Source organism: Paroedura picta, chromosome 6, assembly GCF_049243985.1.
Source record: "Paroedura picta isolate Pp20150507F chromosome 6, Ppicta_v3.0, whole genome shotgun sequence".
Taxonomy (NCBI): Eukaryota; Metazoa; Chordata; class Lepidosauria; order Squamata; family Gekkonidae; genus Paroedura; species Paroedura picta.
In genome coordinates, this window is record NC_135374.1 from 76,941,237 (window position 1) to 76,953,405 (window position 12,169).

Genomic DNA, 12,169 nt, shown 5'->3' on the forward strand with positions numbered 1-12,169 from the left:
CACTAGCGGGCACTAGCGGGTGGCATGTGAGGCGGCGGCGAATCGTCGGGGGCCCCCCCCCGCCCCGCGGCCTACCTTGGTTTGTTAGGGCGCAGCAGGAACTGGCAGCTGGAGGGCAGGAGACAGGTAGCTGGGTGGCTGGGCGTTGTGGGCTCCGGTACCACTCGAGGACAGCGTGCCGGCGGCCGTTCCCGCCTCCGCCGCCCCAGCACAGGGTACCGCCGGCCGCTCCTGGCTGTGTGGGCTAGCGGGTGAGGCGTGTTGTGTGCAGGCGTGGTGGGTGGCGGCCGCAGCAATGCGGCCGTGTGTAGTGATGATGGGTGGCGCCTCGGGCCGCTCCCTGCTGTACTGGCTGGCAGCAAGTTGTCCCGTTGGCCAGCGCGGGTGCGGCCGGTGGCGGCGGCATGGTTGCGGCTGCTGGGCTGGCGGTGGCACGGTCGCAGCCCCTGGGCCCTCCTGGTCCCGCGGGCAGGCAGCGACCTGCCCAGTCGAAGGCAAGCCAGGGAATGGCGGCAGTTGGCACATGGAAGCGAAGTCAGAGGGAGGTGGATCGGGAGGTGCAAAGCGGTGTGTGGCTCGCAATTGGCCCCTTGCCGCTGGACTGACAATAGAAGGGCACAGTTGGCAAAGCACCTACCGATTGGGCCCTCCGATTGTCAGTCTGGGGGAAGGGACCTATCGGCCTCGGGGTCCTTACGGCTTTATTTTATCAGCTCCACTAGGAGCTCCACTAGGAGAAGGGGAAGAAATGGAGATAGTGACAGATTTTATTTTCCTCGGCTCCAAGATCACTGCAGATGGGGACTGCAGCAAAGAAATTAAAAGACGCTTGCTCCTGGGGAGGAAAGCTATGGCAAATCTAGACAGCATCCTAAAAAGCAGAGACATCACCCTGCCAACAAAAGTGCGTTTAGTCAAGGCTATGGTCTTCCCAGTTGCAATGTATGGCTGCGAAAGTTGGACCATAAGGAAGGCCGAGCGTCAAAGAATTGAGGCTTTTGAACTCTGGTGCTGGAGAAGACTCTTGCGAGTCCCTTGGACTGCAAGGCGAACAAACCAGTCAGTCCTAGAGGAGATCAGCCCTGACTGCTCTTTAGAAGGCCAGATCCTGAAGATGAAACTCAAATATTTTGGCCACCTCATGAGAAGGAAGGACTCCCTGGAGAAGAGCCTAATGCTGGGAGAGATCGAGGGCAAAAGAAGAAGGGGACGACAGAGAATGAGGTGGCTGGATGGAGTCACTGAAGCAGTAGGTGCAAACTTAAATGTACTCCGGGGAATGGTAGAGGACAGGAAGGCCTGGAGGATCATTGTCCATGGGGTCGCGATGGGTCGGACACGACTTCGCACATAACAACAACAAAGGAGCGGTTAATGATATGCAAATAAACTTAATTTATAAAGTTAGAAATTAAAGAATACGCAGAATGTAAAATCATTGGCACTTTCTTTACTTAAGTGGGAACTGGGAAAATTCTTTCACAAAATGAGGTTGGCATCTTATGTAAGATAAATAAAATGTGGGAAAGTAAAGTTTGGGAAAGAGTGTAGTATCTTCCCTCTTCCCCAGGAGCAGAATTTGGGGAGCCATTTCAGGCCGCTCTGGAGGTGGGGAGTCACCCTCCAGGAGCACACTCTACCCTTGCACCTGTAGAAATGGAGCAGCGAAACCCCCCCCCCAAATTCCAGCATTAATAGCACATGACATCAGTCTTACATGTGCAATGAATTTAGATAAAATGATCTAAATACAGCAACACCATCTCCTACATCATCCTATTTTATTTGCTTTGCAAGCACATTCTCCACATGAGCAAATGCTTCCACTTATCCTCCCTGATCACTGACCATTGGTAATCTTTAGCAATCTTAATATTATTAAAAGTGTATTCCCTGTATGCAGCAGACACCGGCAAGGCTTAATCTGAAAGGGTAGCATTTTTTAATAAATATGCCTACTCAATCTATCTCCTTCCTTTTTATCACGGTCCATCATGTTCAGAAATCATTCATGCATGCCCCATTTTTCTTTATCATATAAATATCTCATGATCAATATCAACTGCTCTCCGTGTGAAAACACAGGAAATCCATCTGTGATGATTCCATAGAAGTCAGGATTTATCACTTCCTCAAGAACTGCATTTAGTACTTTTTTGGCACACACCTCCAATTACTTATTTCGCTTTCGCCAGAATATGTAATGTATGCTTAAATTGTCTCCCCAATCCTCTGATGCTCCATAACTGTTTCAAGGTGGCGGTTCAGATCATAAGTGCATTGTTCTACCCGGTACTTTATATGTTTGTTTTTAAAAGTCCCCATAATCATACAGAAGCTTGTGCCAATTTCTACCAGTTGATTCCCTCAGGTCTTGGGAGAGCCTCCCCCCCCCCCCGCCCCCGAGATGTTGATAGTACTAGTGAGTATTATCAGGGGGAGAGCCCAGGTTCTACTTTTCAAGATCTTTGCAGAGTAAATGATGTTGCGGTCAATCAGAAGTTGGCTCCCAGTCCTCACTTTGACTGATTACGCATGAGCAGGGAAGGGCGGGCCAGTGCCTGCATGACAGTGGGGCTAATCCATGCTTATGCATGATGCCGGCACCATCCAGACTCGCTCCTGGCCCTGGCCCGCTTTAGGGGCTCTGATTGCCCACAGGAAGGGAACGCAGATTCTTCAAGAATAATTGGTGCACGCGGCTATTTCAATTTCCTTTCCAAGAGCTAATGGAATTTCTGATCTTTTCTTTGCAGGCGCGAGATAGTGGGTGTTGTTGAACCATTACCTCATAATGAGGCATTCTGTGATCCCGCATCTCTCTTTCACGTAGCCAATGACTACTCTTTTATAAGGTGCGTCTATGATCCCACTGTTTTCTTCTCTGTATTATCTTGCGAAAGAAAGAAACGAACCCCATATTATTGTAAAGACTTTAATGATGAATATCCAGTTTTTCTCATTTTGGTGCACCTGTAGCCCACAAGCTGATATATTTATTACTAGAGAAGCATCAAGCCTGCAAGCAGAATTCCATATGCAACAGCATGTTTCCACTGATAATATTTCCACCTATGTGACTTGTGTCTACATTTCCATTCCCTTCTGTCTGTTATTTACTTTAGTAAACACACACACACACAAAGCGGGTTTTGTCTCATTCACTCGTAATAGTCATGTTTGGATTCTGTAGTCAAGTGTTAATCCAATGTATGCTTCTTAACTGAAACTATTAGCCAGGTTCATCACAAGAGAGTTAAAATACAATGAGCATACAAATAATTTGATGTAAATAATGTAACACCCCCACTCAATCTGATAGCTTGCTCTAAAAAAAATTAAAATGACACCGTATCAGTACAATACCATTCTAGTTTTTGGCATAGCTTTTGTATTCTTGTGAAAACATATAATGCTCATTCATGGAAATAATGCACGTGTGGATTTCCAAAGATAATAGTGATCCTGAGAATGGAGACCAGAATTTAACACTAGAACCTGCAGGAAATGAAACTGCAGTATTTTACCTGAGTCCTTTGTATTTTGAATGTTGACAGCCAAATTATGGATCAATTCTCTTGGGATCTGACTTTCCTACCTTTATAGAAATATTTTGTGTTAGGAACAAAATGATGGATTAGAAACTGGATGTTATTAGTATTCTAGTTTTGCCTCCACAAGATCAGCCTTGACTCTCCCTTTTCTGAGAGTGGTACTCAGTTCTAGGGGTTTCTCATCATTGTAACTGGTGATTTGTTTTGCTGTATCTTTTAAAACATTCTTTCCAGATATTACACAAGGACAATTTATCAGTTCCAGTTTCAAGATGCACTTTGCAAAGCCGCCAATCACATGGGTCCTCTTTACGAATGTGACATTACTAATTCCACAGCTGCTGGACACAAATTACGGTAACCTCGTACTTTATTCCTTGAATAAAATTAGAACAGGCACAGGAAACGTCATGCTTGGTGCAGCCTCACATCTTACTGTATATCGCCAAGGTCTAACTGTTTCAAAGTGGCAGTTCAAATCATCAGTGCATTGTTGTCAGTGCTTTCTTTTTTGCTGCTACTGTTAAAGCAGGCAGGCAGGCAGGCAGGCAGGCAGGCAGGCAGGCAGGCAGGCAGGCAGGAAGGAAGGCAGGAAGGAAGGAAGGAAGGAAGGAAGGAAGGAAGGAAGGAAGGAAGGAAGGAAGGAAGGCGCCAGTACAAAAAAAAAAAAGACTGCTGGTGGGCAGCAGAGGTGACTACTGTCAACCCCCAAAATAGCCCTGGTGCTACTTTATGGCAGAAAACAACATCTTACCATCATAGAGTATAAGGTGATTGCCAGAATGGCCAATGTCACTCTGCTAGAAACAGGGTAATATTAAGTAGATCTTGCAAAACTTGGTGCCATTTCTTCCTTCTCTCTTCATCTGTTTTATGTCAGACTATTCCCAAGTCTTTTTGAAACCATATTTCCTTAACCTTCCGGTCATTTTTAGCTGGGACTTTAAAATTGTCTCCCTATGTCAAACCCTTTGCAATCTGTTTACTGCAAGTAGCTTTAGACATTTAAAGCAAAGTATAGAGGAGAAACTCTATTTTATAGTACTTTATTTCTCACAAAATTCCAGCACTAATTAGGAATGCATTGGATTGTCAACTGTACTGTCTGGATTCTCCATTAAGTGCTATTCATTCCAAATAAATAGTGTGGAAGCAGTTCATTATGTTGAGTTGAAATAAAAATTGTGCTTTATTTTCATTCAAGCTCTCTTTCCTAGCACCACCTTATGGCGACACAGCTTATACAGTTCATACCACACCGCTAGGATGGTACTTAATGCCAACCTATTTCTTTCTAATCCACAGGGACATGCTTGCCTTGGGGAGATCTGAGCCTTGGACCAAGGCTTTACAAAATGTGACTGGAGAAAAGACAATGAATGCAGCTCCCCTTCTTCTGTACTTTCAGCCTTTATATGAGTGGCTGATAAAGAACAATTCCAACAGATTTGTCGGTTGGGATACAGCCTGGTCTCCATGTAGGTACTTGTTATAGAATCATAGAATCATAGAGTTGGAAGGGGCCATACAGGCCATTTAGTCCAACCCCCTGCTCTACGCAGGATCAGCCCAAAGCATCCTAAAGCATCCAAGAAAAGTGTGTATCCAACCTTTGCTTGAAGACTGCCATTGAGGGGGAGCTCACCACCTCCTTTGGCAGCCTATTCCACTGCTGAACTACTCTGACTGTGAAAATTTTTTTCCTGATATCTAGCCTATATCGTTGTACTTGTAGTTTAAACCCATTACTGCGTGTCCTTTCCTCTGCAGCCAATGGGAACAGCATCCTGCCCTCCTCCGAATGACAACCTTTCAAATACTTAAAGAGGGCTATCATGTCCCCTCTCAACCTCCAGGCTTAACATACCCAAGTCCCTCAACCTATCTTTATAGGGCTTGGTCCCTTGGCCCCAGATCATCCTCGTTGCTCTCCTCTGTACCCTTTCAATTTTATCTATGTCCTTCTTGAAGTGGGGCCTCCAGAACTGCACACAGTACTCCAGGTGTGGTCTGACCAGTGCCGTATACAATGGAACTATGACATCTTGTGATTATGATGTGATGCCCCTGTTGATACAGCCCAAAATGGCATTTGCCTTTCTTACCTCTGCATCACACTGCCTGCTCATGTTTAGTTTACAATCCACAAGTACCCCAAAGTCTCGTTCACACACAGTGTTACCTAGAAGCGTATCCCCCATCCAGTAGGCATGCTTTTCATTTTTCTGACCCAGATGCAGAACTTTACACTTATCTTTATTAAATTGCATCTCATTTGCCCATTTTTCCATTGTGTTCAGATCTCGTTGAACTCTGTCTCTATCTTCTGGAGTATTTGCCAGTCCTTGATGAGTAGTCCTTCCACCCCTTTATCTAGATCATTAATAAATATGTTAAAAAGTACCGGACCGAGCACTAAGCCCTGAAGTACCCCGCTACTCACCTCCCTCCAGTCTGATGAAACACCATTGACATCCACTATTACATTCCAGTCATGAGAATCATTCCACCAAGTTTCTGTGATGCCTACTAGATCATACCTTTCCATCAGCATGAGAAGTTCCAGCTCTTCCTTCTTATTGCCCATGCTTCGGGCGTTAGTATAAAGGCATCTGAATCCTTTGACTTTTGGTTCCCTGTGAGCTGGCCTTCCTGGTTGGGCTGCCCCCGATCGGTCTCCTTCCTTACACTCCCTATGTTGAACGTCTCCTTCCCCTTGTGACTTCAGTTTAAAGCTCTCCTGATGAATCTCCCCAGGTTCCTGCCAAACACATTCTTCCCCAATTTCGATAAGTGCAGTCCATCAGGTGCTAGTAGGCCTTCCTCAAGAAAGCCTATCCCATGGTCCCAGAAACCAAAACCCTCCTGCCAGCACCAACTACGCAGCCACTGATTCACCTCCATTATCTTCGTCTCCCGACGCATTCCTCTTCCCTTGACAGGCAAGATTGAAGAGAATACTACTTGTGCCCCCATTTGCTTGAGCTTCCTCCCTAGATCTTGATAGTCTGTTTTAATAGGAGTGATGGTATTCACGGACATGTCATTCGTTAATGGTATTCACGGACATGTCATATACTTGCCATTTGGTTTCTCTGTGAAATCACTGCTTGCCTTCTTCACAGATAATTTTATCAGATTATTCAGCAAAGGGAATCTAGAAATGCAGCATTTCCAATTTAACTTGAGGTCAGAATGTTTTTACAGCTAAGGGGCTTGCCCCCCCAAACAGAAAGCCACCATGTACAGCAGCTGGAGATGGCAGGAGTCATCTTTTACCTCAACTTTCCCACCTCCATGGCTAAAAACAACAACAAAAAGAATTCTGTGACTAGTGAGCAGACCTAGATTTATGCACAAGCTAAATAAACTGTATTGCTTGGCCTCAGACTATTAGGAGCCTCTGCATCTAAAAAAAAAAAATCCTAAATATTACTGAATTAACATATTTTTGATAATGCTACAGACCTCTTAGGTGTGGCTTATGGCCTTAGCATGTTTAAACCTGCTGACATGAATCCCTAAAATTATGGTGAATTCATGACATCTTATATGTAAAACAGAATAAAATAAATTATACTTTACCACCTGCTGAGGCAAAGAAGGGCCATGTGACATTGCTCACGACTAAGTGAGAAGTTATCATTAAGGTAAAATAGAGAAGGGCCCTGGTGGATATAAGTTGCCACAAGACCTTTATGGTCTTGCTGTTCTGAAGCCAAGAGCAGCCAAATGTCATTTGCTGAATGGTGAATTGCCAAATAGATATTCAGACCAAGAAGCCACACATCAGGGAGTTCAATTCATCCAACTCCTGTTCATTGATACAAACTCTGTCCAACCATGTGCACCTACCTAGGGCTGCCAGCTTTGGGCTGAGAAATACATGGAGTTTTTGGGAATGAAGCCTGAGGAGGGTGGGGTTTGGGGAGGGAATGGATCTCAATACAGTACAATAGCATAGAATCCACTTTCCAAAAATAGGCGATTTCTCCAGGGGAACTGAGCTCTGTCATTTGGTTGTAATCCCAAGAGATCTCCAGCTACCACTTGGAGGCTGGCAACCCTACTGACCTACCACATGGTCACCACTGAAGGATGTAGCATAACTGACAGCAAACATTTTAAGGCCATTTTGATTTTACACACTCTTCTAAATTGATTCACAAGCAGCTTTAAAAACATAGTATTGTGGCCAGCAGGTTGGCCCCAAGTGGCAGCAGGACACCTTCTGTGGCCCAATCAAAAAGACAAATGCTCAGGCCAGAAGTGACACAACACCACTATCAGGAGAGTGGGTCTGGCCACTGGGCATCAGATTTAAGGTCTGACAATGGGAAAGCTGGGCAGGCAAAAAGGCTGCACCCAAGAGGTACGCCGAAGAGGCCAGCAGTAGTAGCAGCTATGGGAAAGCCTGGGAAACTACCGAAAGTGATGGCACAGAAGGTCCCAGGAGAAAGGCTGGGAACTTGGGTGAGGCCAGGAACTGAAGCCTGGAAAGGTCAGAGTCAATGGCAGAGTTAACTCCATGATGGGAGGGAACCAAGAGCAAGCACTGCTCTCCAAGAACTAGCTGGAGGGGACAAAACTCTAGGAGAGAAGGCCCCTGGCCATCTGAGACCTTGGACAGGTGATTGAAAGTCAGCTGTGATCCCCTCCCAAAGGCCAAGAGGAGACAAGGAGTGGAAGCCAGAGAAGCAATTGTTCTCATTGAGAAGACATGGATGTAGCAGTGGGATCTGGATCCAAACATCATTAAAACTGTCCGAGTGATTAGCTTCAAGTAGATAGCTATGTTGGTCTGAAGTAGCAGAACAAATTTTGAGTCTAATACAGGTGACCAAGGAGGAGCCTGAGACGGGTCACCCTGTTGATATGGTGCACAGGGTCCCTAGTAAGAACTGATGAGTATTTTATGGAAATAAGTTTCCAATTTGGTGGTATTGACTCCCCCCCCTCTCTCTCCCTCTCTCTCCCTCAAATAAAGATGACAACTATACAGTCAAAGTGAGGATCAGCCTGAAAGCAGCACTGGGAGACAATGCAGTAAGTGAAAAGTTCTATAGCTGATCATACAATGCTGGGTTCTACCATTTATGTTAAGCTAAGCTACTAGATTCCTACCTGGCCCTGGAACACCTGGCTACAGTGATCCACATGACAGTCAGCTCCAGGTTAGATTACTGTATCTCACTCTACGTGGGCCTGCCCTTGAAACTGACCTGGAAACTGCAATTAGTCCAGAATACAGCAGCATGGGTCCTCACTAGACCATCTTGAAGAGCCTATATCTAACCTGCACCCAGGCAACTGCATTGGCTTCCAGCTGAATTCCCGATCAGATTCAAGGTATTGGTAAGGACCTTTATGGCCATTCGTGATCTAGGCTCTATCTGGCAATATGGCATTTATTTATTTATTTTATATACCGCCCTTCCTGAAGTCTCAGGGCAGTTTACATGAAATGGGAATAATACAGGTAACTCAGTTTATAGTAATGTGGTAATAACAATAACAACAATATAGTGATAACAATAAAGATTGTAGAATGGTAGAATACTAGATAACATTAATCAACTTGTACTGAAGGCTTAGTGGTTTGGGCAGATCTGTAGTGATTGTTGTCGGAGGGGGGCTTGGGGGCCAATGGAAAGCAGTGGTTCAGATCGAGCTCAACCAAATGCCTGGCAGACGAGCTCCCTTTTGCAGAGTATTTGCAGTGTATATGCCAAAGGGCATGCAATAACACTGATGGCTTACTCCCCGAGTTATATATTTGTTCTCTTATAGCCTGATCATAAGCTAAATGCAAAAATAAAAATAATATAAAAAATAACATCAAAATAAGAAATAAAGGTTAAAACTAGGGATGCCAGCTTCCAGGCGGCACCTTGGAAACTCCTGGGATGACAGCTCATCGCCAGGATGTAGAGATCAGTTCATCTGAGAAAATGGCTGTTTGGGAGGGTGGACTCTATGGCATTATGCCCCACTGAAGGCAAACCCCACTCTAAGCAGGCTGTACACCCCACCCCCCCAAAGTCTTCAGGTTTAACACAACCCAGAACTGGCAACCCTAGTTAAAACTGGAGATGCCCCCAGAACAAATCTAATGTCAATATGATCTAAATAGTTTGAAATAAGTAGACTTAGCTCCAGTCCTTCATTTGCCTTTTTATATATTTCCATATATAGTGTCTTTTTTGGAGTGTATAGTTTTCTAACAAAGTGAGGTCTTTGGATAGACGAGCTTCGTGGAATGACTTCCTCAGAGCAACCTTTACATTGAGGCAATCATTATCAAACCAAGAAGAAGGTCGGGTTGTAGTAGGTCTTAGGGGTAGGGCCTTAGTTCTGCAGGCCAAAGCAATTTGGTCAAATGTTATATAGCACCTGAAATCAATCATAGATTCCATTTTTTTTTGACTGAAAACATAATACAGATTAGACTGTAACTAATGGACTTATTTTTTTATACTTTCATCCTCTCCCCCCCCCCCCCCACACACATCATGCTGGCTCCTGTTGCTGTGGGGGGGGGGTTCACCTGAACACTTTTTGGAGCACAGTGAGCTTAATAGTACAGGATATGAGAAAGTCTGTTCCTGTGAAAAGAGCTATGGTCATAGTTGTTCAGATACAGTACACCCTGGGGCGGAAGGCAGAGGGGGTGAGGGGGCAAGATGCTTTCCTCATATTATTCTGTTGCCTTGAACTACTTCTCAGTGTCTCTGTCTAAGACTCTCATTTAAAATTCGCAGTACGAATGGAATGAAAATGAAATGTATTTATTCACCGCAACAATGGCCTATGCCATGAGGAAGTACTTTTGGGAGAAGAAAAACGAAACAGTAGAATTTCGGTAAGTAGCCCTTTCAGTTATATTTGCTGTAGATTACTGGTATGTGAGCGGAGGCATTGTTGCCTGGAAACAGGGCTACCGATTCCCAGATAAATAGATAAACCATGATGGCTGTATAACCATTTTGCCACATACAATAAAAATGTTGTGAGAAACTTCAGTTGGATGTTTCATAGAAATTCAAGTATCTAGATTTCAGCTGGCAGCTAAGTGAATCTGCTTGAGGGGAAGTAGTTGTCCCAGCAGGGAATCTGCTGCCTTCTCAGTCCTAAGATTCAATTACTCTTCTGAATCACCAAGAAAAGAAATATGTGTAGTTTTACCAAACCATCAGGCAAATGGAATCTTACAAAATAGCAAAGGAGTTTATTTAACTAATATGTAGCTGCTATGTATGACAGAATAGAAAACAAGACCTATCAGCCGAAGACTGTGCTGAGAACACCAAGCTGACAATGGCAGAATGAAGCCATTCAGATTTAATGTACACAGCCAGTAAAACAGCCAAAATGAGCCCCAGAGAGAAAACTCATCTTTGACCACTACCTTTGTCAGTGGCTCTTAATATTCAGCTCATCCAAAAGAATATTTTTTGTATTACTTTGAATGGTAGAATACCTCAAAATATCCATTCTTGAAAATAATGTTCATTGATATTACTGTATGTACCCATTTATCTAGTCCAGTAAATATATTTTCTTCTGTTTTTTTTTTAATCAGAAGTGTAAATATTCATGTAGGTGAAGTGACACGAAGAATCTCCTTCAATTTTATTGTCACCATGCCTAATAATGACTCAGACATTGTTCCCAGATCTGAAGTGGAAGAAGCAATCAGGTGAAATTTTGGATCACAAGGTGGTAGCGTAACATGAATTATATTGGAAGCATGTGAATGAATGTTGTTCATTTTCATTTTGTATGCTGTTTGTGTACCAACAGTATAGAATTCTATAAAAATATTATGGCAGGAATGCAGGAAATATTTACATGGCTTCCGTTCTATTGACAGAATATCACGTGGACGCATCAATGAAATTTTCCAACTGAATGACCATACTCTGGAGTTTATTGGCATTCCTCCAACATTGGCACCACCTTATGCACCTCCAGTCACTGTCTGGCTGATATTATTCGGAATTGTCATGGGCATTGTCGTAGTTGGGATCATTGTCTTGATCATCAAGGGAAGTAGAAGCCGGAGAATGTAAGTGGCTTTTTATAAATAGTGCATCATACCACATAAAATTATGACCATGCTTTCACAATGCGCCAGCCCTCTGATTGGCCCTTACTGGGAGGGCCCATCTCCACCCCCAGCTTAGGGCCACTCAGTGGCTCTTTCCTGCTCCCCCTCCTAAACTTTCCAGAGCTGGAGGAGGTAAGCTGAGCAGCTCTGCAACCAGCCAGCACACTACCTTGCCACTGGAGAGGGCTGCACGAACTTGCTAACTTCTCCACAGAGCCTGTGGTAGTGTCCACCATCCCCCCCCCCATTTGCCCACAGTAGTTTGGAATGGCATGGAGGACCTGTCCTGCTGCTTCACCGCCAGCGGGGGCTGCGAGGCCCTCCTCCCTGGAAGCCTGACTGGCCTTCCTGGCACTCGTCGGCAGTGACGAGGCATCTGAGGAATGCAGGCCATCCATGCAGGAGGCTGCCACCCTTCCCATCCCCTGGTGGAGATGTGTGCCCCCCTGCCAGCAGTGGTGGCACAAGTGACCTCTTCCCCCACAGGTGCCCAGTGCTGTTCACC

The 12,169-nt window shown here is 44.8% G+C and overlaps 1 protein-coding gene across 1 annotated transcript in view; it reads left to right on the forward strand.

The window, feature by feature from the left end:
- ACE2 (angiotensin converting enzyme 2) overlaps positions 1 to 12,169 on the forward strand; it is a 32,384-nt gene that overhangs the window by 18,902 nt on the left and 1,313 nt on the right. The window contains exons 11-17 of the mRNA XM_077343174.1: positions 2,757 to 2,855; positions 3,789 to 3,911; positions 4,860 to 5,032; positions 8,542 to 8,600; positions 10,316 to 10,416; positions 11,137 to 11,253; positions 11,428 to 11,622. Of these exons, the coding sequence (XP_077199289.1) occupies positions 2,757 to 2,855; positions 3,789 to 3,911; positions 4,860 to 5,032; positions 8,542 to 8,600; positions 10,316 to 10,416; positions 11,137 to 11,253; positions 11,428 to 11,622 (867 nt within the window). The remainder of the gene's footprint in view (positions 1 to 2,756; positions 2,856 to 3,788; positions 3,912 to 4,859; positions 5,033 to 8,541; positions 8,601 to 10,315; positions 10,417 to 11,136; positions 11,254 to 11,427; positions 11,623 to 12,169) is intronic.